General features: G+C 46.4%; 1 protein-coding gene across 1 annotated transcript in view; it reads right to left on the reverse strand.

Moving 5' to 3' along the window:
- DOCK1 (dedicator of cytokinesis 1) overlaps nucleotides 1-24,856 on the reverse strand; it is a 475,984-nt gene that overhangs the window by 28,047 nt on the left and 423,081 nt on the right. The window contains exons 39-46 of the mRNA XM_007451187.1: nucleotides 22,650-22,739; nucleotides 21,718-21,822; nucleotides 12,063-12,204; nucleotides 11,850-11,928; nucleotides 10,009-10,093; nucleotides 6,858-6,944; nucleotides 3,865-4,041; nucleotides 2,775-2,858 (exon numbers count right to left, since the gene is read on the reverse strand). Coding sequence (XP_007451249.1) covers nucleotides 2,775-2,858; nucleotides 3,865-4,041; nucleotides 6,858-6,944; nucleotides 10,009-10,093; nucleotides 11,850-11,928; nucleotides 12,063-12,204; nucleotides 21,718-21,822; nucleotides 22,650-22,739 — 849 coding nt within the window. The remainder of the gene's footprint in view (nucleotides 1-2,774; nucleotides 2,859-3,864; nucleotides 4,042-6,857; nucleotides 6,945-10,008; nucleotides 10,094-11,849; nucleotides 11,929-12,062; nucleotides 12,205-21,717; nucleotides 21,823-22,649; nucleotides 22,740-24,856) is intronic.

The raw sequence follows: 24,856 nt of genomic DNA on the forward strand, positions 1-24,856 counted from the left end.
CTGCGTGTGGGGAAAGATGGAGCTGTGCCTTTGAGGAAGGGGCTGGCGCTCACTGCTGACCTGGTGTCAGCCGCAAACCTGGAAGAGGCCCCAGGCAGCCTGCACCTGACCCCAGCTCCTGCCTGTGAGGGGGTCAGCACCCTCTGTTTCAGCAACGGCAACAGCAGAGCCAGGAGCTGCCTAGGACTTAATAACCAGCCTTCACAAATGATTTTAGGCATCAGTGATGGAAACCCTGCCAAGGAACCCTTGGGATTCCCAGGAGGAAAACCTCACTTTGCCCTGATGGAGTTTTCAGGAAAAAAACCAAACCAAACAAATTAACACAAAACCAGAAGAAAGCATTCCGATAACCCCAAACTTCTTATTTTTAATGAGCGTATGACTCAATTACTGATATTAAAAGATGAGTCTTCAAAACATTTGCAAATGAAAGCAAGATCACAGGTAATGTTTTGAATATGTATTTTTCATCACTTTTTGATTTAATGAAGTGGCTAGAAACCAGATTTTTTTCCCCCGACTTTCCTGTGAGCTACTTTAAAATTCATCCTTTAATATACTTATTAGGGGTGATGACATAGTGCTGACATAAAGTTCTCTCTGGGGAACAAATTATTTTTCTTTGTAGGGCTTGAAACTCTTAAAATCCAATTTTCTGTAAAAGCTTACAGTAAAAAAAAAAAAAAAAAAATCAATAGAACTTTTGCAGACCAAACTAGTTTTTGTGTAGCAATGGTTTTATATAGTCTTCAGTGGAGTTTTGAATTTTGTCCCCTTTGGTTTTTACAACATCTAAAATGGAATCATTCAGACCTTTAAATTCTCTCCCTCTTTTTTAGTAACAGAGGGAGACTGCCTACCTGAGGCTTACATCTTGTGCAAAGAAACCATCATGGCCAAAAAGTTCCCTTAAATTCAGCTCCCAGGGTGTCTTGTCACAGAAGAATTCCAAGGCAAATTGATATCAAATGCCTACGGATTTGTGGCAAAGTCACACCCATTAGGATGGCGGCTATAAAACAAACAAACAAAAAGAAAGCCAAAAACTAACAAATGTTGACGAGGATGCGGCGAAATTGGAACCATCGTGCGTGATTACTGGTGGGAATGGAAAACAATACAGGTGCCTCCTTAAAACATTCAAAATAGACTTATATGATCCAACAATCCACTTCTGGGTATGTACCCAAAAGAAGTGAAAGCAGGAAACAGAACAGGTATTTGTACACCCACGTCCATTATAACATCATTTACAATAGCAAAAGTGGACGCAACCCAAGTGTCCATCAGCGAGTGAACAGATAAGTAAAAGGTGGTCTATACAGTGGAATACTATTCAGCCTTAAAAAGGAACGAAATTCTGACACGTTACAATCCAATGAACCTTAAAAACATTACACTAAGTGGAATAAGCCCGTCACAAAAGGACAATGTATGATTCCACTTATATGAGGTCCCTAGAATAATCAAATTCATAGAGACAGAAAGCAGGATGGTGGTTTCCAGGGGTGGGGAGGATGGGGAGTTATTGTTTATTGGGTACACAGCGGTTTTGCAAGACGAAAATGTTCTGGAGATGGATGGTGGTGATGGCTGCACAACGACGGGAACATACTTGATGCCACTGGACTGTGCACGTAAAAATGACTAAGGTGGTAAATTTTATGTTACATAAATTTTATCACAGCAATATCCATATATATTTTATAGATATAAAATAAATACTTGTAATTAGGCTTGAAACCAAAACTCAGCCCTGCTCCACCCTAACAGGTCACACAGCCCATGTGCTGATGACGAAGCCAGGACGGTGAGGCTCCAAGGGAGGCTGGTGAGGCTCCAGGGAGGCTGGGAGCAAAGCAGCCACAGAGCACTGGTCACAGCCTGGGACCCCCAGGCTAGGGTGGGATGCCGCCCAGGCACAGGGAGACCCTGGCCTCTGCCTTCCTCAGCCCTCTTCCCTCATCCTGGCGTGTGGGGTGTAGATAAGCAGCACCCTCCTTGCCTCCCACGTGAGAAAAGGAAGCTTAGAGAAGCAAGTTGTCCAAAGTCCAGAGCAAGTAGGCAGAGCTCCCACGGGAATTGGGTCTGGACGTCCCCTCCGCCTCCAGGTCCATGAAAGCTCCAGAAGCTCAGACACATGAAAAGGGAACTTCCAGTGGAGCCCAGGACACCCTCCAGAGCTGCCCAGCCTTTCCAGACCATGTGCCGCTAAGGAAGGCTCAGAAGGCCTCAGGAGCACAAGCAGAAAAGCCAAAGAATATGCAGAATTACAGCTGGGGAAACAGAAACAAGGACCCCTTCCCCCAAGCCTGACCACCAGCACAGGGAACAGGAGGGTGGGTGCTCGGCGGTTTCCCATCCCCACCTCTCATGCCGATGGCATCGGCTCAAGCACCCTCCCAGGACAGGCTGGAGCCACGGTCTCTAGGGCATCACTGTTTCCTGACCTTGCCCATGATGTTCTGTTCTGTCGATATCAGGCAAAGATTTCCCAGCAGGCACTGCACTGACCGAGGGGAGGACACAGACCAGGCTCATTTGCAAGACAGAACTTTCTAGATGTTCAAACGCATGACTACAGCCAGGGGTCGAGTTAATCACGGCAGTGGTGAATGGGTTTATCCGGGACAAACATGGTCACGGGTGCTCTGGCTGATGTCCAGGGTCCTCCGTGGCGGCTGGCAGGTATGCCAAGGTGGCCCTGGTGGATCTGGTCCCAGACTCTACTTTCCCCGCCTCAGGCCCTGCAGCTGCCGCTGGACATTTACCTGCCATGCAATCAGGTCCTTGAGCTTCTCGATCTTTTCGTGGGCCTCGGGGTGCTCCTGCAGGTACCGCTCTGTAAAGAAGGCCTGGTGGAGACAGGGAGAGCCACTTAGTACACCAACACACGTTTTTGTACACCAGGCCTGGGGAGAGAGCTGTGTGTGAAACAGACACACACCCCGGCCATCACCCAGCTCATTCCCCCCAGGGTTGGACCCTATCCCAGCAAAACATCCAGTAAGGTTAGCACAACAAATGGATTTCGTTCACTCACTGTGGCGGCCCCGTCCATGGAGCTCAGCAAAGCCACAGCTGACCCGGGTCACAGTCACTCACTTCGCTGGGAGGCAGCTCCCCAGCTGCTCTCGTGCCCCTGACCCCCATCCCGGGTCCGCCCTACAGCTGAAGGGAGCTGGAACAGAGCATCGCCTCTCCAAACTGTCCAGGGCAGTTTCGCCTCACAGCCCACTTTCAGACAGAGCCCCTTCGGCTTCAGTTTCCACTTTGTCTAGACCAGGGGGCAGCAAACCTCTTCCGTGAAGGGCCTCAACTCTGTCACTGTTGTATCAGGAAAACAGCCACAGACACCAAGTAAGAGAATGGCCGTGGCCACGTCCCAAACTTGATTTACAAAATCAGGTGGCAGCTGTAGTGCAGACCCCTCGTCTAGAGCACATCCCACGATCTTCAGCTTCTGCCCGATCTCACTGAGATATTTTCCAGGGAGACCAGCTGGCTGTCCCCACCACACCAGACTCCCATCTATTTTAAATATTCTAAGCCTTTTGTCTTTCACTGAAACTGTATCTTTTGGCCTTTAATGATCCCAGGCCTCTGGACAGTCACGAGGGTCACTCTCTAGGGCTCCGTTAGCACAGCCCGGTGGCGGGTGAAGATGACGGGACAATGCCCAGGCCGGCCGGGCCCGCGGTGGGGCTCTGGCCATCGGGAGGCCGCAGAGGCTGCCTCTGGGCAGCCCGGCCCGGGCTCGGTCACTGGGGAGCTCGCTCAGTGAGACCACGGTGGTTTCCGGGCTTGGAGACAGTCCGTCCCAGGACAGGGCTGGAAAGAGGAAGCTGGCGTGTCACTTGCCTTTTCGTAATTTGCAAAGCCTCCCATGACGGCGGGGTCCACGATGCCGTTCAGGAGCATGGAGAGGGGGCTGACAGGGAGGCTGGGGTCGTCCAGGTGCTGCTGCACCATGCTGTTTATCTTGTCATTCGTTAGCTGCATGGTCTCGATGGCGTTCTCCAGGGGGCTGATCTCCACCTGCGGAAGGGGGAAGACGGAATGGCATTGGGCCAGCTGCCGCGGCCCTTGTCCTGCCAGGGCCTCTGCTGATGCCTCTGGCTCCTCGCCAGAGGACACACACTCCGAGTGGGGCAGGCTTCCTACTCTCCATGCACTTTTCTTCCCAGTGGCTTCTTGGGGCAAAAAGGTCCCTCATCACCCAGCCAAGAGAAGCCGGGCACTTTAGGATCTTTATGTGTTTCCATAGACCTGTCCCCACATGCAAACTCCAAAGGCACAACACAAGGTCACCTAGTCCTGGGGAATGTGTGTGCACGTGCACGTGCGTATGCACACGTACGGTCATCCCAGGAAAACACAGCCCTGAGTGGCGCTTGAGCACGGTCTACATGCCTCACAAAGCAGCCTTTGAACTATGGCCTTGCTCGTTGCTTGTCTTAAGGAATTTTGAGCAATCTCTCCTGTCCCTGAGGCAGGAGGTCTGGGCACTTTGTCCCTGGACTTGCTTGGTTAGGGAAGCGGGGGAGGGGCAGAGGGGTCCTGCGGTGGTCTCTGCAGGAGGCCACACGCCCTCCTATAGGAAGGAAGAGCTCCCCCCCGCCCGGTGGTCACCACTTCAGCTGGACCTCATGGGCCTCCCTTGCAAACCCGCCACTGGTCAGCAGGACCCTCAGCAGGAGGCAGGGTGAGCAAGCATGGGCCCACACCGCCAGTGCCCTTCTTTCTCTGGGGGCCCCCGCAGGGCCCGGCGAGGCCCCGCCCCGCGATCCTCTCTGGTTCAGCCCGCAGGTGCCAGGAGGATGCGTCCGCGTTTGAAACAATAACACCACCTTCCCACCAGGCCTGGCTCTAACAGACCCTAGGCTGGGCCCCGGAGCCATGTCCAAGGGTGACCACAACACATGATAACCTGATCCTTCCCTTCCCCAAGGGAAGTGGGACGGGTCCCCACCTGTGCCGGGGACCCTAGGGTGTCTTTAGCAAATGGCAAAGCAGAGCAGCCTGTTTTCTCCTTCTACAGCCCCTGGGGATTGTCTGAGAGGTAGAGAGACGGGGGTTGGAGGCGCAGAGATGTTCAGAGAACGGAGAGATCCTAGAATGACACCCTCAGTCATCACTGGCGAGCACCTGCCGGAGAGGTGACCTGATGGAGAGGAGGTAATACGCAAAGAGGTGGCCGACCGTGTGCTGGCCACTGAGGGTGCCCCCTGGTTGCACGTGCACCCCAAACAACACGTACCTTAGGGCCTTTGTTTTCACCCCACACCTGGCTTTATCAGACCCTGGAATGCACCACCCCAGACACTTAACTTCGCCGAATGGACTCTCCAGGGCAGAATTCCATTTTGACTGATGGCTAACTCCCTGTCGCTGATCCCGTTTGCCGCAAGGAAGAGCAGTGTCCTAGCTTTATCAAACCAAGACGGTCAGCTGCTGGTCTGTTCCAGCGATGGTGGGGCCAAGGGTGTGGGCAGCAGGATTATTACAGTCCTGCCATCCTGGGATTATTCAGCCTCCAGCTTTCTTCGTTCATTAAAAGGGGCAAGCATAGCCCGTGGCAGAGCCACATCCTTACAGAAAACCAGGGCTCAGCCCTCGCTACCTCGAGCTGTTCAGCACCATCCTCACGCAACCGGGCTGGCTCACGGAATCCCCGATTACAAACGGCTTATGGGAAGAGGCTCATAGGAGGATAGGAGTGGTGCCTGTTTAGGGAAGGGTCTCCTGTCTTGTGGTCTCCCGCATGTACAGCATCAGCTCCGAATGGTGCCAGCGAAGGCTTGCATTTCTGCCACCTGCCACGTCTCCTGAGCCTTCCAGAGGTCAGGGCCTGCCTGGGTGCTAGGGGGGGACAGAGCGGGGTCTCTGGGGACACAGGAAGTAGAGGGGCCCTCCGGGGGTGGGGAGGGGGGCCCAGAGCCCTAGGGCTTCAGAGCAGGAGGAGGGGGTGCTGGAGATGGGGATGGGATGCAGCTGACCACAGGCATGCTCAGGGAGAGGTCAACTGAGCTTAGAGGTCAGGGAGAGGTCAGCCAGAGCTCAACTGGCGTGGACGAAGGTCAGGAGTGGAAACAAAGCTGGGAAGACAGGCGCCAGCCACGTCCTAGGGCAGAAGCAGGAGTTTCCAAGGGGACTCATGGTAAACTGAACAGTGGGTACCACCCCTCTGGTTCAGACCCTGCCAGGTGAAAACCAAAGGCATTGAGACACATGACAAAGCACACATATTCCAATCAGACCTTGTTATACGGGCAGTTGTCACGCTGCTGCTGCTATACATTCAGTAAGAACCTTCTGCCCAACTCTGGTTCCTGTGACTGGAACTGTCCGATAGCTCATCACCAAGGCAAAGTTTATCTAATGAGATGCGGGTCATTATTTCTTTAAAAAGTGTGGGTGAGGGGTATATTCTCAAGCTATTTTTACTTGAAAACGAGCAAGTACTATTAATCAAGTTGTTTGTCATGTAAATGGCAATAAAACCATCAGGAGGAAAGATCTTCAAAAGCGTATGTAAATTGGAATTTGTCAAACTTTTCATTTCGGTAACAGAAAGAACTGTCAAAACAGCACAGTGACGACTAGATTTAAATATTTTGTAAAAAGAAATGAAATCTTAGCTCTGGTTTCTTTCTACACTAGAGGAGGTTGTGATTACACAGCATTTCCACCGCAGTATTCGTGGACGGGGAGAGTGATTCTGGGTTAAGCCTGATGTGGGGTCTGAAGCATGCCTGCCGGCCACGGTGACCAGATGACACGCCTGGGGAATAGGCCGTGTCAGACCGTAGAAGAGGGGGTGATGGGCAGTTCCTCCTGTGGGGTGTGCTTACCATGAAAACAGATTTGACCTCAAACCACCTTAAAATGCCAGGCAATTTATACGCAGTTGTGTATATGGTCCTTTCGATCCACATATTCTGCAAAGGGAACACACACAGGACACTTGTTAGGAGGAGGAGGTTGCAGGTAGATGACAGCTTCTGTCCTCACGGGGATTTGCAAGGGTCTGGGAGGCAAGGTCACCAGCCGCCCAGGGAACACCTCACAGGCCATGCTCTGCTGAACTGTCAGACTGTTACACAGGACACCGCGGCCCCCTGTTCCCTGGCCAACGGTGCCCGTTTCCCTGGCATTTGGCCAAGAAAATACAATAGAAGGGGAGAATTATATACATCCACACGAGGGAGGTTCCCTCTGAGCAAACAGATTTTTGGAAAGGCTCCAATGAGCTTTACGTTAGCCTTACTTAGTGTTCAAAAGAAACTAGAAGATGCAAATCCACTGAGGAAGACTGGGCTTCATAAAAGTGACCTCTCAACATTCTAATAAAATCAGTCAGTATTTTAATGATGAATTTTTTTTTTTTTTTGGCGTAACATATATATTTACATCAGAAAATGAAGATATGGAAATAGAAGGCAGAAAAATCACTCAGTACCTAAAGATGACAACCTAACCTTTTACTATCTGGGGTTCAAGCCTTCTTACCAAGCATTAACAAGTGTGTATATGTGTATTTTCAATGAAAATGTATTCTTCCGAAAATGGTATAGTACATATTGCGGGAAGTTGTTTAAAGCCAGCAAATGTAACTCCACCCCTCTTCAATGGCTGCACAGAACTCTGCTGCAGGGGTGAACGGTAACCCTTTCCTCCCATCTCTTACTGCGGGGTGTCCAGCTGGTAGCAGCAGCCTTTGCCTGGTACACCTCCCAGTAACAGAGAATCGCTGAGCAGTCTGAGTCTATCCACAGTGATCCAGATATAAAAAGATGGCGTAATGGATTGTCAACATTTCCAGAAAACTGGTTGGCATTTAGAAAGCATTTTCTCCAAACATCAGATTCCAGGCTGGGAGAGGGCAAGGACCTGGCTGAGGCCCCAGGGACACAGGTCAAGGTTCCTGCTGCCCCCAGGGGCTGCTGGCTCAGGCACCGGCCTGGAAACAGCAGGCTGCACTGCTCCCTACCAACTCCAGCATCCCCGGGGGTGGGGGCGGCCTGCGGGTTCCACGTTGACCCTGTCTCTGGCTCCCTCCTCCTCGCTGGCTCTGGGTTTCAGAACTTCATGCGTGGCCAGGTTTGGAGGCACCAAGCTGCTCTGAGCTCCCGGGCTGGCCTGGCAGGGCAGCTTTCCCAGCACCCAGGCCCTGGGAGCCAGGCTCCCTGCAGCAGGCCCCAGCCTGGCCTCCCATTACCACCAAACCCCCTGCGCTTATCTGAAAGCCTGGGGCTTTGTCAAGCATGTGAAGGACTAAATCCCGTGGCTTCTGAAAGTCCCATCTGTGTGTGAGAACCTAACGGGGCCATTAGGGGATTTCTGGGCCATTTAGAAACAGCCCAGCCTCTAAGGCTTAGCGCAGCTCCAGAGTTCAGGAGCCGTGGTTATTCTTAGCTCTGCCTTGAATGGCTGCGCAACTGTCGGCAATTTGCTCGACCTCCTTGTGTCTCTTCCTTCACAGTATAAGAACGTACATCGCCGCGAGACGTGAGAGGCCTGAGGGAAATTCAAGAACCGCCCATACATCCTGCAGCCAGGATGCTACAGAAATGACAGAGTTATTGCTGTGATGACAAGAACAGAGACGGCTCAGAAAGCCCAGCCCCGGTGTGGGTGTCTAGGCGGGGCCTTGCCTCTCTCACCACTGCAGACGGCGCCACAGTGAAACGAGTCACCAAACAGGTTCAGGATGCCACACTAACCAAGAAATAGGGTTTTGGTTTTGAAAGAGCCAGTGATGAAACTGGGGACAGCCTTAGAATTTCCCAACTCCAAGATCCTAGCTGACACACAGGAAACTGGGCTCGGGAAGGGAAGGGAAGGGCCTTTCAGGGGCTGTGACTGGAGACTCACAGCCATCACCGTGGGGGTCAAAAGATTATACGAAACGGGGCTTCGAAGGGAGGGTGGGTGGAAGGCAACTTTGCTGAAAGTGCTCTGAGCTTCCCTCTGGGTCAGCAGCATGGTGCTAATTCAACTTTGACCCCCTGCACCCCCAGATACCTGCAGACAAGGTCCCCGCCAGGGGTCCTTGGGGCTAATGCCACCTTGAAATATGGGTCTATCTAGGGATTTCCAGAGGAGGTTTTTCAGAGCAGGAGGAGAGAGAAACGTTTAACGTTAAAAATAAATAAATAAACAAAACTACGCTTTCAACACACAGTTTTGAGGGCATTAGCCCCCGGTGGCCCCCTTTGCCTGTAAAGCAATAAAGCTATTCTTCTCTACTTCAAAACAATCAATTAATTAATTAAAAATATAAAAGCTATGCTTTATTTTGTGCCTTTGCAAAATGGAATCCATTAAAGCAGTTGTATGTATATTTTTTAAAAGGTTGCAAGAATCGGTGTTAACATTTCTATGACTTTAATGCAGTGTCTTCAACAAGGCACAGATGTTTAGCAATGTGTGGAAACACTTGTGATTCGTTGTCACAACCGGGGAGGCTCTAGCTGGCACCTAGTGGGTAGAGGTCCGGGATGCTTCTCAACACCCAAGGAGGCCTGTTATTCAGCTGTGCCCGCGGGGACCCTGTTCCGGCGTATTGTGCCACAGTGAAGTTCAGGTGTGGGCACTGGATAGTGAGCCCAACTCACCTCCTGACTGCTTGTCCCCTGCAGAGAGCCAGGTAAGCACTCGGCACCTCCGAGAGCTTATTTATAACCGAGACACCAGCACCTGCTCCAGGACCCAGGGCACAGAGGGAGACTCAGACACACGTAGGAGGGAAGCAAGTGTGCTCAGCACGGAAACACTCCAAAGCACTGGTTACCTTCTTACAGCATCACAAGCACCTGAGTGATACTATTTGTGAAATGGTCGTCATTTCACTAAATCTGAATGGGTAATATGCTAGGATCTCTGCACATAACACACAAAGGCATTCAATCCTGCACTGCGGGAGCCTTCGAGAACACACTTTTCCATGCGCGGTTTTGTTAGTCGTGGCATGAGTTTGGGGGTGTTTTTTTTTTTTTTTACCGCAAATTCGTTGTCTGGGTTTTTCTCTCCCTTGCGGATCGGACGAGAATATTCAAATCGCTGGACCTCGTTTACTCTGTAAAAACTGTACAGAGATAGAGAAATCATTAGACATTTAACCAGAAAAGTAGCCGATCTGCTTTTAGACACAGGATCCGGTCTCCCTATAGGTCAGTGCATCCCAGCCTTGACCTGGAGCGACAGCTGGGCTTTCTTTCCCCGCCAGCCTCAGAAGAGAGACGTTGGCAGGTGGAAAAATTACCTTGAATTTTTGCCTCTTCTCTGTCCCTGACAATGCTCAAGGGAGAAGAGACGCTGAGTAAGAGTGAAACCAGCAAAAACAGAAAAGGTGAAGCAAAGGAGAGGGGGAAAAGGCCTTCATTCTCCATTTATGCGTTTATTATTTAAAATTTGAATTCATAATTCAACAAGTAATTTATTAAATAATTTAATCTAATAAGTTATTAAAAATATGTCTCATTTTTTAAAAGGTCTTGTATACTTTAATTTCAGATCTACAAAAGGCAGATTTGGCAACCACCAAGGGTGGCATACGTTAAGATGGAGACTGTACCTTCCTCCCCTGGGGAGGGGGTGGGTTTCACGCACATCCCAGAGGCAGGCTGGGAGGCTCACTCACCCCCCTGCGCTGAAACGCAGGTGGGCACCCCATATCAAAGGGAAATATCTGAGCATACACTACAGTTCACTAGTGTTTAATGGCTCTCAGAAAAAAATGTTGCAAAACTTAAAGTCTAAGCCTTATGAAAGCGATCATCCGTCAATAAACCAAGTCCTGGTTTATTTCCCATGTTTGCTGATGAAAGGTTAAAGAAATGGTAGTGAATTTTGTAGAAGAACCCAATCCACCAAACTTCAGGATATAAGATAAGCAGATCCTGAGCATTATTAGGCCATCAAAGAGGTTAACTGTTTTTTCACCAGTACATGGATCAAACAGAAAAGAAAATTCTTCATATCTAAGAGACATCTAGTGTAGGTGTTTCTACACCACTGCTAAGTCAGGGGCAATTCAATGTAGATGCAGAAAATCTCACTCAAATTTGGACAGTTGGCCTGTGAGTTTTAAAATCCACCTCCAGGGGCTTCCCTGGTGGCGCAGTGGTTGAGAGTCCGCCTGCCGTGCAGGGGACGCGGGTTCGTGCCCTGGTCCGGGAAGATCCCACATGCCGCGCAGCGGCTGGGTCCGTGAGCCATGGCCTCTGAGCCTGCGCGTCCGCAGCCTGTGCTCCGCAACGGGAGAGGCCGCAACGGAGAGAGGCCCGCGTACCGCAAAAAAAAAAAAGAAAAAAAAGGAAAAAAAAAATCCACCTCCAAATCCCATATTATGTAATCACCCTGTTGTACGGGTGAAGGCTTCTTCTCATCCCCCACCTGGTTCTCCATCACGAGCACATGTCTGAATCCCTATTCCTGCCTTCTGGGATCCAAATGCTCAGGCCACACCACAGGCACACAGACTCAGATCTGTGGGGTGTGGGGCAGGGCCTGAGCCCTGGAGAAAAGGTCTACAGGGGGTCTCTCACCTGGTGGCTCAAAAGGAGCCCAGAGTAGCCCTTTCTCCCCGCTGACTTTCCCTGTCTCCCAATCTCGGGTATAAGGAACAGACTTGCACCCTCCCGGCCACACGTGTTCACATCTTCCTTCCCCCTTCTTTGATGCTGAACATGACTAATTTCCCTTTTGCTTTTTGAAGTAAACAGAAAGAGCATCTGAAAAGTTAATCAAAGGCTGACATCCACCCTCTGAGACGTGAAATTATGAAGAAGCAATCTGTGTACGCCTCTCACCACCCTCATGTTGGGTAAGGAAAATGTTACCTTACAATTTGCTCTGACACGGGCCTGTGAAATTTAGGGGGCAAATCGAGTTTGGGCTTTACTGTGAAGCACTGAATATCTGAAGGTCAAGGGGGTTAAGGATCATAAGGCAGCGTGGTCATTAGCCAGGAGCAAGGTCCCACGTACACCCAACCATCCAAACAAATGACATCGCCATCATTTTATATCCGACATGGCTGTCTGAAAGGATACACTGGCCAGCAGAGTTTTTAATATCGTCGCCTGGTGGAGATGTTGTCTTCATTTTCTCAGCATTTGGAAACTGAGTTAATAGCCGAGCTTCAAAATCTTCCCGGCGTTCATACTCCTTCCCTCGGTAAATGAAAACTTTCCCCTGGAAACGATGACATTCATTAAATAACAACCCAGGGGAAGGGCCAGGAAAAGTTCACACATAAAGGCATTGGTCTTCAAGGTGGGCTCGACAGTTTTGTTTTTAAATGTCACTGAATTGAAGAACAGCTTGTAATTGTGGTGATCTTACTAATCAAGAACACAGGAACAGAAGCCAGGTAAGTTAATACTGTTTAAGAAGCACTAAAAATGATGTTACTGAAGTCTGGTAGTACATTTCAGTCTTAACAGTAGCAATCAATTTACAAAACCATGAGAAACCAAGTGAGTGACTGAAGCCCACACACTAGTGGGCATGAAATGGTCAGACAGGGTAAAGGCACCAAGGCAAGTGGGGGAGAATGGTGCCCATATCATCTCCCCCCACACCCCAGGCAGGCCCTAATTAAGTAGTTTCCATCCTACCAGAAAGAATTCAAGGGAGAGACAGACTCATCCACCAGAGGGCAGACAGCAGAAGCAAGAAGAACTACCATCCTGCAGCCTGTGGAACAAAAACCACATTCACAGAAAGACAGACAAGATGAAAAGGCAGAGGGCTATGGACCAGATGAAGGAACCAGATAAAACCCCAGAAAAACAACTAAATGAAGTGGAGATAGGCAACCTTCCAGAAAAAGAATTCAGAATACTGATAGTGAAGATGATCCAGGACCTTGGAAAAAGAATGGACGCAAAGATTGAGAAGATGCAAGAAATGTCTAACAAAGACCTAGAAGAATTAAAGAACAAACAAACAGAGATGAATAATACAATACCTGAAATGAAAACTACACTAGAAGGAATCAATAGCAGAATAACTGAGGCAGAAGAACGGATAAGTGACCTGGAAGACAGAATGGTGGGATTCACTGCTGCGGAACAGAATAAAGAAAAAAGAATGAAAAGAAATGAAGACACCCTGAGAGACCTCTGGGACAACATTAAACGCAACAACATTCGCACTATAGGGGTCCCAGAAGGAGAAGAGAGAGAGAAAGGACCCGAGAAAATATCTGAAGAGATAATAGTTGAAAACTTCCCTAACATGGGAAAGGTAAGAGCCACCCAAGTCCAGGAAGCACAGAGTCCCATACAGGATAAACCCAAGGAGAAACATGCTGAGACACACAGTAACCAAACTGGCAAAAGTTAAAGACAAAGAAAAATTATTGAAAGCAGCAAGGGAAAAACGACAAATAACATACAAGGGAACTCCCAAAAGGTTAACGGCTGATTTCTCAGCAGAAACTCTACAAGCCAGAAGGGAGTGGCATGATATACTTAAAGTGATGAAAGGGAAGAACCCACAACCAATATTACTCTACCTGGCAAGGATCTCCTTCAGATTTGATGGAGAAATCAAAAGCTTTACAGACAAGCAAAAGCTAAGAGAATTCAGCACCACCAAACCAGCTCTACAACAAATGCTAAAGGAACTTCTCTAAGTGGGAAACACAAGAGAAGAAAAGGAGCTACAAAAACAAACGCAAAACAATTAAGAAAATGGTAACAGGAACATACATATTGATAATTACCTTAAACGTGAATGGATTAAATGCTCCAACTAAAAGACACAGGCTTGCTGAATGGATACAAAAACAAGACCCATATATATGCTTTCTACAAGAGACCCACTTCAGACCTAGGGACACATACAGACTGAGAGTGAGGGGATGGAAAAAGGTATTCCATGCAAATGGAAATCAAAAGAAAGCTGGAGTAGCAACACTCATAGCAGATAAAATAGACTTTAAAATAAAGAATGTTACAAGAGACAAGGAAGGACACTACATAATGATCAAGGGATCAATCCAAGAAGAACATATAACAATTATAAATATATATGTGCTGAACATAGGAGCACCTCAATACATAAGGCAACTGCTAACAGCTATAAAGGAGGAAATCAACAGTAACACAACGATAGTGGGGGAATTTAACACCTCACTTACACCAATGGACAGATCACCCAAACAGAAAATTCATAAAGAAACACAAGCTTTAAATGACACAACAGACCAGATAGATTTAATTGAGATTTATAGGACATTCCATCCAAAAACAGCAGATTACACTTTCCTCTCAAGTGCGCACGGAACATTCTCCAGGATAGATCACATCTTGGGTCACAAATCAAGCCTCGGTAAATTTATGAAAATTGAAATTATATCAAGCATCTTTTCTGACCACAGCGCTATGAGATTAGAAATCAATTAATTACGGGGAAAAAAACGTAAAATACACGAACACCTGGAGGCTAAACAAGATGTTACCAAATAACCAAGAGATCACTGAAGAAATCAAAGAGGAAATCAAAAAATACCTAGAGACAAATGACAATGAAAACACAACGATCCAAAACCTATGGGAGGCAGCAAATGCAGTGCTAAGAGGGAAGTTTATAGCTATACAAGCCTATCTCAAGAAACAAGAAAAATCTCAAATAAACAATCTAACCTTACACCTAAAGGAACCAGAGAAAGAAGAACAAACAAAACCCAAAGTTAGCAGAAGGAAAGAAATCATAAAGATCAGAGCAGAAATAAATGAAATAGAAACAAAGAAAACAATAGCAAAGATCAATAAAACTAAAAGCTGGTTCTTTGAGAAGATAAACAAAATTGACAAACATTAGCCAGAGTCACCAAGAAAAAGAGGGAGAGGACTCAAATAAATAAAATTAGAAATGAAAAAGGAGAAGTTACAACAGACACTGCAGAAATACAAAGGATCATGAGGCACTACTACAAGCAACTCTATGCCAATAAAATGGACAATCTGGAAGAAATGGACACATTCTTAGAAAGGTATAACCTTCCAAGACTGAACCAGGAAGAAATAGAAAATATGAACAGACCAATCACAAATAATAAAATTGAAACTGTGATCAAACATCTTCCAACAAACAAAAGTCCAGGACCAGATGGCTTCACAGGTGAATTCTATCAAACATTTAGAGAAGAGCTAACATGCATCCTTCTCAAACTGTTCCAAGAAACTGCAGAGGAAGGAACACCCCCAAACTCATTCTATGGAGCCACTATCACCCTGACACCAAAACCAGACAAAGATACTACAAAAAAAGAAAATTACAGACCAATATCACTGATGAATATAGATGCAAAAATCCTCAACAAAACGCTAGCAAACAGAATCCAACAACACATTAAAAGGATCATACACCATGATCAAATGGGATTTATCCCAGGGATGCAAGGATTCTTCAATATATGCAAATCAATCAATGTGATACGCCATATTAACATATTGAAGAATAAAAACCATATGATCATGTCAATAGATGCAGAAAAAGCTTCTGACAAAATTCAACACCCATTTATGATAAAAACTCTCCAGAAAGTGGGCATAAGAGGGAACCTACTCAACATAATAAAGGCCATATACGACAAACCCTAGCAAACATTATTCTCAATGGTGAAAAACTGAAAGCATTTCCTCTAAGATCAGGAATAAGACAAGGATGTCCACTCTCACCACTATTATTCAACATAGTTTTGGAAGTCCTAGCCACGGCAATCAGAGAAGAAAAAGAAATAAAAGGAATCCAAATCGGAAAAGAAGAAGTAAAGCTGTCACTGTTTGCAGATGACATGATACTATACATAGAGAATCCTAAAGATGCCACCAGAAAACTACTAGAGCTAATCAATGAATTTGGTAAAGTTGCAGGATACAAAATTAATGCACAGAAATCTCTTGCATTCCTATACACTAAGGATGAAAAATCTGAAAGAGAAATTAAGGAAACACTCCCATTTACCAGTGCAACAAAAAGAATAAAATACCTAGGAATAAACCTACCTAGGGAGACTAAAGACCTGTATGCAGAAAACTGTAAGACGCTGATGAAAGAAATTAAAGATGATACCAACAGATGGAGAGACAAACCATGTTCTTGGATTCGAACTATCAATATTGTGAAAATGACTATACTACCCAAAGCAATCTAAAGATACAATGCAACCCCTATTAAATGACCAATGGCATTTTTTACAGAACTAGAACAAAAAATCTTAAAATTTGTACGTAGACACCAAAGACCCAGAATAGTCAAGGCAGTCTTGAGGGAAAAAAAGTGGAGCAGGAGGAAATAAGACTCCCTGACTTCAGACTATACTACAAAGCTACAGTAATCAAGACAATATGGTACTGGCACAAAAACAGAAATAGAGATCAATGGAACCAGATAGAAAGCCCAGAGATAAACCCACGCACCTATGCTTAACTAATCTATGACAAAGGAGGGAAGGATATACAATGGAGAAAAGACAGTCTCTTCAATAAGTGGTGCGGGGAAAACTGGACAGCTACATGTAAAAGAATGAAATTAGAACACTCCCTAACAGCATGCACAAAAACAAACTCCAAATGAATTAGAGACCTAAATGTAAGACCGGACACTATAAAACTCTTAGAGGAAAACATAGGAAGAACACTCTTTGACATAAATCACAGCAAGACCTTTTTTGATCCACCTCCTAGAGTAATGGAAATAAAAACAAAAATAAACAAATGGGACCTAATGAAACTTCAAAGCTTTTGCACAGCAAAGGAAACCATAAACAAGGGCTGGGCTCGTGAGCCATGGCCACTGAGCCTGCGCATCTGGAGCCTGTGCTCCTCAATGGGAGAGGCCACAACAGTGAGAGGCCTGGGTATGGCAAAAAAAAAACAAAAAAACAAAAAAAAAACTTTTTTGATCCACCTCCTAGAGTAATGGATATAAAAACAAAAATAAACAAATGGGACCTAAGGAAACTTCAGTGCTTTTGCACAGCAAAGGAAACCATAAACAAGACGAAAATACAACCATCAGAATGGGAGAAAATATTTGCAAAAGAATCATCGGAGAAAGGATTAATCTCCAAAATATATAAACAGCTCATGCAGCTCAATATTAAAAAAACAAACAACCCAATCCAAAAATGGGCAGAAGACCTAAATAGACATTTCTCCAAAGAAGACATACAGATGGTCAAGAGGCACATGAAAAGCTGCTCAGCATCACTAATTATTAGAGAAATGCAAATCAAAACTACAGTGAGGTATCACCTCACACCAGTTAGAATGGGCATCATCAGAAAATCTACAAACAACAAATGCTGGAGAGGGTGTGGAGAAAAGCGAACCCTCTTGCACTGTTGGTGGGAATGTAAATTGATACAGCCACTATGGAGAACAGTATGGAGGTTCCTTAAAAAACTAAAAACAGAACTACCATACGACACAGCAATCCCACTACTTGGCATATACCCAGAGAACACCATAATTCAAAAAGACACATGCACCCTAATGTTCACTGCAGCACTATTTACAATAGCCAGGACATGGAAGCAACCTAAATGCCCATCGACAGACGAATGGATAAAGAAGATGTGGTACATATACACAATGGAATATTACTCAGCCATAAAAAGGAACGAAACTGGGTCATTTTTAGAGACGTGGATGGATCTAGAGACTGTCATACAGAGTGAAGTAAGTCAGAAAGAGAAAAACAAATATCGTATATTAATGCATGTATGTGGAACCTAGAAAAATGGTACAGATGAACCGGTTTGCAGGGCAGAAAGTGAGACACGGATGTAGAGAAACAAACGTATGGACACCAAGGGGGGATAGTGGCGGGGGTGGTGGTGGTGGGATGAATAGGGAGATTGGGATTGACATATATACACTAATGTGTATAAAATGGATAACTAATAAGAACCTGCTGTATAAAAAAATAGATAAAATAAAATTCAAATTAAAAAAAAAAAAAAGAATTCAAGAGAGCCTGAGATTAAGGTGGGGCCTCAGAGCCTGAGCACGACTTTCCAAGCTGGCTCCTATGGGTCACAGCCAAGAGATGAGCGAACCAGAGGGAAGAGGGTCCAGACCAAAGCAGAGGCACCCAAGGCTCTGGGCCTCCCCTGGTGCTGAGAGGGTCGAGGTGGTGGCTGGACTCCCCTCCTGGGACGTTTGCAGTTGTCGTGTGCACAACGACCCATCAACGGACGACAGGGTAGAGCATGCAGTGTGTTCCTCCTAAAGGCTGGAGTCTGTCCCAAAGCCTGGAGTCTGTCCCTCTCAAATGCCACTTCTGTCACCTCCACAAAGTCTGCAGAGTGCACCTGGGGGTTGTTTTGGGTGGCTGGGCTGGGCGACCTCGAGGGAGGATGATACGTAGGTAAGCATTCCTCTCTACTCAGGCTGTCTCATTGAGACCTGTCTCGTGACTCTGTAAATATGTGTGTCAGGAACGTTCTGATTCCAAGACGGCACTGGTCTCCATACCTTCAGAGATGCAACAAGTGTGTTCTGAGTGGCAACTGAATCACAGAAAGGTGTCTGTGGGTAGTGTGATGCTGCAGCTGGTTCTTGAAGCCCTCCACCTCCCCCTACCCATCTTCTTGCCCCATCTTAGGGCTGTCTCAACATCAGTGAAAACTGCCACAAGGTTTTCCTTGTTGTGACGAGCAGAACCCACAGAACCCAAGGAACAGGAGGCTGGGGGCTCGTGCTTCTCCTTGGACTTGGTTGCTGTTTCATCAGGGACCCTGGGCAAGAGGATCCAGGCCAAGCCGGTCATGAGTTAGGGGCAGCCCTGTTATCTGCCCTGACCCTGGACGGATGCCAGAGTGCAAGAGGGGGAGACAGGGGAGAAAGGGGAAGAGAAGATACACAAACAGATGCATCCTAGAGCCTCAGCTCAAAGCCAAATTAAAATCTGTCTAATTAATGAATTTTCACAAAAACAGAGCCCCTGTGGCGTTCCATTGATCCCCTTCCCTAGTCCAAAGTTACTCTGAGTTCTTGTAAATCACTAAAGAAGGAAGAATTTAAAATGTTTTTTTCACTTTGCGCTTAGGTATGTCTTAAAGTACCCATTACAGGAGAAAAATGTGCTCTTTCTTTAAAAAAATAATCTGAAGCAGAAACCAAAGTAATATGTAGTCTTAATTAGAAATATAAATACACAGTACGGGCACCTTTCAGGGCTATAAAAAGCCAAACATTTCAGAAATTCAGGGTGATTTAATGTATAACAGGCTACTGCGAAACTAGCATGCATTTATTATGCTTTACACTAGAAGGAAGACATACTACTAAAAATGTACATAAAGTCTTTTATAGAAAAACACTAGTGAGTTATAGATTAACACACTAATAACGTTTTCTAGAAAATGTCAATTACTTTGCATTTTGCAGTGGTCCTTTCAAGCCTGAAAACAGGAGGGAAACGTACCTATAGTCAAAGATATTTATTCCTTGTAAGAATCATAAATATTCATATAAACTCAAACAACGCCAATGCGATCAATTCTTAAAGCAAAACAAAGCAGAGGGGGCAGCGAGTCAGTTCTCAGAGGCTGTGCTCCCAGCACTGAATGAAGTAGGCAAACAGCCCACCCACTCTTTTGTAAACTGCTAATGTCATCATCACATGGAGCCCCGACAGGCAATCTGTGAAGCGTAATGAATGTATTGCTGTAGCCCCACAGAATTATTCGGGGGTGGGGGTCAAGTCAGTTCCATATTAATCAAGCCCGTCGTACTCTGCATTTCGTCCTTGTGACGGGCAGGTGACCCAGCACGGCCCCTGGAGCACGGATCTCACGTGACCTCCCAGGACAACCCTGGCATCAGTTGGCTTGGGGGCTGCAAAATGCTCACCCCGCCCTGCTGCCAGCTCAGGACACCAGGACAGAGCCGTAGAGGCCTTAAATTATGGCAGTGTCCAAGGAGGGTCACACACACACTCTACACCCAGCACAGCACAGGTCAGCGGTGATTTAGGGCCTGTCCCTCCCTCTCAGTCTTTCTTAGAGACACACACACACACACACACACCCACGGAGGCATGTGTACAGATTCACATACATTAATTAAAGCCTTGAGCAACAGTAGGTGACTTCAACTCCAGGCTCATTATCCCCTTTGGACTGGTTTTTTACTTAAAGTTAATTTCAAAATCCTCCCTAACCACTATCTTAGATGCCACAGCTGCACGATGAAGGTGTCGGTGTTAAGGAGAGACTGACCAGCAGTGACAGGGACAGGCCAGATGCCCCAGGCACCCAGCCAGGACCCTGCGTGAGCATATCAACTAACAGGTCACACCTTCTGGAGCTGGTCAGCCCTGCGAGGGCCACTTGCTGAAGTTCCTATACAGAATGACAGGTCCTCACCAAGTAAGTCCTCCCTGCTGGTGCCAGCGTGAAGGGACGTCTTATACTATCAGGGCCTCCTGTGGGATCAGAAACACCAAGGCCAAAGGAACACAGCTCTGGGGCTACAGAAATCTCCCAACTGGATCTAACTGCCCCAGACAGGTGCGCCCTAGGCAGAGAGCTCCTGCTTCTCTAAAACCAGAAGGATCACGCATGGTCTCCCAGGATAAGAGAAAACCAGGTGACATTAAAAAAAAAAGGTCATAAGAAATGACAGGAAATCATGGGCAATGGCATCCAAGAATGAGTTTTTGAGAAACTTTAACAATTCTACTAGTAGGCTAGGCAGCATTTATTTACAGTTTCTGGCCTCATGATTATTGGGTGACTTCTCCCATCATGTGTCAAAGAGCATATGCCTGTCTCAGAAATGGAGTATGATTCTGAGTTTCCAGCACTGGGAATCCATTTCTAGTTTCTCATATAATTAAAAATACTCATGTTCACCGCAGTGTTATTCATAATAGGCAAAACAGCCCAGAGTCTATCAAAGGACGGATGGATAAACAAAATGTGGCACATCAGTACGATGGAATATTACCCTTCCATAAAAAGGAATGAAGTTCTGATACACGCTACCACATGGATAAGCCTTGCAGACATGATGCTCAGGGAAGTGAGCCAGACACAAAAGGACAAGTTTTATATTATTCCACTTAAATGAGGTCCCTAGAACAGGCAAATTCTGAGACAGAAAGTAAAAGCGTGGTTGCCAGGGTCTGGGGAGGAGGGGAGAAAGGGGAATTATTGTTTAACGGGATAAGAGTTCTAGCTCGGGAAGATGAAAAAGATCAGGAGATGGATGGTGGGAACAGTTTGCACAACAAACTAAATAAACTTAATGCCATTGAACGATACACCTAAAGAGGGTAAATTTTATGTTATGCATATATATCTTACAGAATTTTTTTTTTTTTGGCCGTGCCACGCGGCTTGTGGGATCCTAGTTCCCTGACTAGGGATTGAACCTGGGCCCCTGGCAGTGAAAGTACGGAGTCCTCACCACTGGACCACCAGGGAAGTCCCCAACCATAATTTTAAAAATATAGATAAATCTCTGAACAGGAGTTCTATTTGGGAAAAATGAGATGGAAAGTTTATATGCAATCAAAAAATATGATCAGCCCCTCTCTGGCACCCTAAGTCAAGCACAGAGCTGTTAAAATAATACAAAGAGTCGGACTTCGGATGCAAGGTCCAAATTCTTCCTCGGAAAGGGAAGAGGCTCGCTGCCCAGGGAGCAATCCTGACCCAATCAAAACAGAATCCAAAGTTACCCGAAGGAATGTGGGGAATCCTTGTCCGTAGTAACCCACAGCAAAATAGTCAGGCTTGGGTCTTATCACCTTGACGATGTTTTCATAAAATTGAGCCTGTTTTTTCTGAAAGGAAGAAAGGAAATGCATTTCAGGTTTGAATGGAGTACTTGAACATCCATGCATCTGGATTCTTCGAGCTTTGGCAGTTCTAGCGGGTGAGAGGGAGAGAAGGTGGGGGAGCAGTGCTGATGCAGGCATTGAATTTAAGCTCACCACGAAGCTTTGACAGTCCTCCTCACTCATCCTCCAACATTCAGCAGGGGAATTTGACCAAAAAGCCAAATTCAGCAACCAGTTGTGATTTATAGGTGTTTTAATAACCAAAGAGCTGCCAGAGAGATGGTTTTTCTTCTGATTAATTGTCTGATCTTTAGGATTATTTTAAAAAAGGTATCAGTCAGATAATGGGATACATTTCAAGAGAATTTAAAAGGGCAGAACTCTGTTCCACATTCATGATACACATCACAACATCATAAGTCGATCTGCTGAATACAAAAATGATACAGCAGAGAAAGCAGTAGTTACAAACCGATAGCTTCCGGGGCAGTAGAAAGGTCTGGGCTAGCCTCCATCCGTCTCCCTCTTGCGGACAGGCTCACAGTTTTAAACGAGTGGAGACTCCTGGAGACCTTTGGGCCATCAAGACCAACGTACACCTAGACTCAGCAGTTGTTCACATATAAATCGTTCCGAGGCGTCTTAGAGTTTGGTTACAAAAGCTCACTGGGGAATAAAAAGTGAATACTCGTGGGCCAGAATCAACCAGCAAATAAATCAAGTGTCCTCCTGGACAAAATGAAGGAGAATCCCAACGTTCAAAGGAAAAGAAAAATTCCAGAAGAACAAGATGAGATTGCCTGTTCATTTAAAGAGAAAGAAAGACCTACCAGCAATTCGCTAAGTTGTTCATAATCAAATATCTCGTTTTCATACTGTTCAGCCAGTTCCTTGCCCAGGGCGATGGCCTCTTCCCACATCTGTGAGGGAAAAGAAAGCAACAAGGGAAAAAGAAACTCAAACCCGGATCCTGCGGTCAAAGAGTAAAATATGCCGCAACACAACCGTTCATGATGAAACAAGCTGGAAATACACTCGCTTAATCTGAAAGCACTGGAAACACACAGATATTTTCTAGAGGCTCACGGCCTTTGGCTCGGGCATCAGTTGACCGAACTGGTCAGCTACTGGCTCATCAATCATGCTGGCCACTGCCCCCGGTCGGAGTAGTCGGCCGGCCAGTCCTGCCTCGCCTGCTGCTGGCCGCTGACGTCCATCTGTCGGAGCAGCCGTGGAGCTCAGAAAGGAAACCACAGGGCGAGGCTGAGAGAAGCGTTTGCGTAGAAACCACAGGCCTGATTTTGCTACTTTCCCAAATCATCCCATCTAATAAGCTCTATGTGTCAGTGGTCAGAAAGACAAGGATCTATTTCAAATCTAAATCAAGGCTTGCGAGAAGTTCGTGTTATGTTTGCAGATGCCGTCAGGATGTAAAATCTGCCATCGTTTCGAAAGGGAGAATTTTTTATGGTAATGGTTTAAAAGCGGGTTTCCCAATCAGGTAACATTTATTAAAATGCTGATAAACTTTTGACACATGTGGATTAATTTATTGATACATGTGGTAGGCCTGAATTTCCCTTGTTTTCCTTGGGAAAAATAACATACAGTGGTTTACTGGAAAAGAACATGGAAAATATGGAGGAACTATCTCCTCCAGAAAGCTTTCCTGGGTGCCACCCACCCTCCTCCTCTGTGCTCCTACAAGACCCAGGATTCCCCTACTAAAAAAACTGTGGGTAATGTATTGAAAGTGGAATGCTCCTTTGTCATTCCTCCTCAGGGACTATAAGCCTCTTGAGGGCAGGGCCCGAGCATTATCAAAACCTCTGGACCGTATGGAGCCCAGGACCTGCTCAACAATGTTTCTCAAACAGAAATGAAGGTTGTTGATGTAGAATCAGGGAAGTGTCACACCACCCCACATACCGGGTCCCCAGACACGAATCGCTCACTTCTCCACTGGAACCGTCCCCACCAAGTGGCAGCACTGTTAGGGCAGTGACTGCAAGCTTATTCTGCCTCCAGCGAGATGCCACCTGCATTGCCTTGTTAAAGTCCTTCGCCTTGTCAGGTGGGTATCTTTATTATACCTGTTTGGCAGATAAGGAAGTTGGGGATCAGACAGGTAAGTTACCTGCCCAAAGGCACACAGTGGGGTGTACTCGGCCCAGCTTGGTCTTTTTCTGAAGTTCTTGCTCTCGATGACTTAGCTGGAGGTGCTATAACAAAATCCCGTACAACAGGTATTTCCTTCTCACAGTTCTGGAGGCTGGGAAGTCCAAGATCAAGGTGTAGACAGATTCAGTTCTTGGTAAGCATTCTCCTCCTGACTCGTAGACAGGCACCTTCTTCCTGTGTGCTCACATGGCCTTAGGAGAGATCTTTCTCTTCCTCTTCTTAGAAGGGCACTAATCCCATCATGGGGGGCCCCCACCCTAATCATGACCCAATATAAACATAATTACATTCCCAAAGGCTCACTTCCAAATATCGTCACATGGTGGTTAGGGTTTTAACATATGAATTTTGGAGGCATGCAAACCCATAACAATGACCGTGTGCCAGCACTTCCAGCTGCCCTGCACCCCCTCCTCCTGGAATGGGTTTTAAAGGATGCTAAGCTACTCCCTAACTCCAAGCTCTCACTGAGAACACAGGGAGCCGGGTCCCATAACTGGCATACCCTTGGCACTGAATCCTCACCTGCCTGCCAGTCTTTGCCTTTTCTTAGTAGAACCACACTATCAAGGACCTTACTAATTACTGAATCACCCAATAGACTTAAAATGCTCTTTACACAGCTGCTACTTAAATAAACCATCTGCTATTTTTGATGAGAAAAAGCTATTCTGAAATTGCATTTTAATACTTTGAAAGACATCTTAAAAATAAGCCCAGAGTAGAAAAAGATTTCAGAGTTAGGCCCAGCAGCCAGGGAAGAGAGAAAGTGGCTGAGATGCTCTTCCTAGAACCACACACTTCTCTTCCCAAGAACGTCTACCTGTCTCCTTCATCCTGCTGAAGCCTTGCATCC

Source organism: Lipotes vexillifer, unplaced genomic scaffold (assembly GCF_000442215.2).
Source record: "Lipotes vexillifer unplaced genomic scaffold, Lipotes_vexillifer_v1.1 scaffold248, whole genome shotgun sequence".
NCBI lineage: Eukaryota > Metazoa > Chordata > Mammalia > Artiodactyla > Lipotidae > Lipotes > Lipotes vexillifer.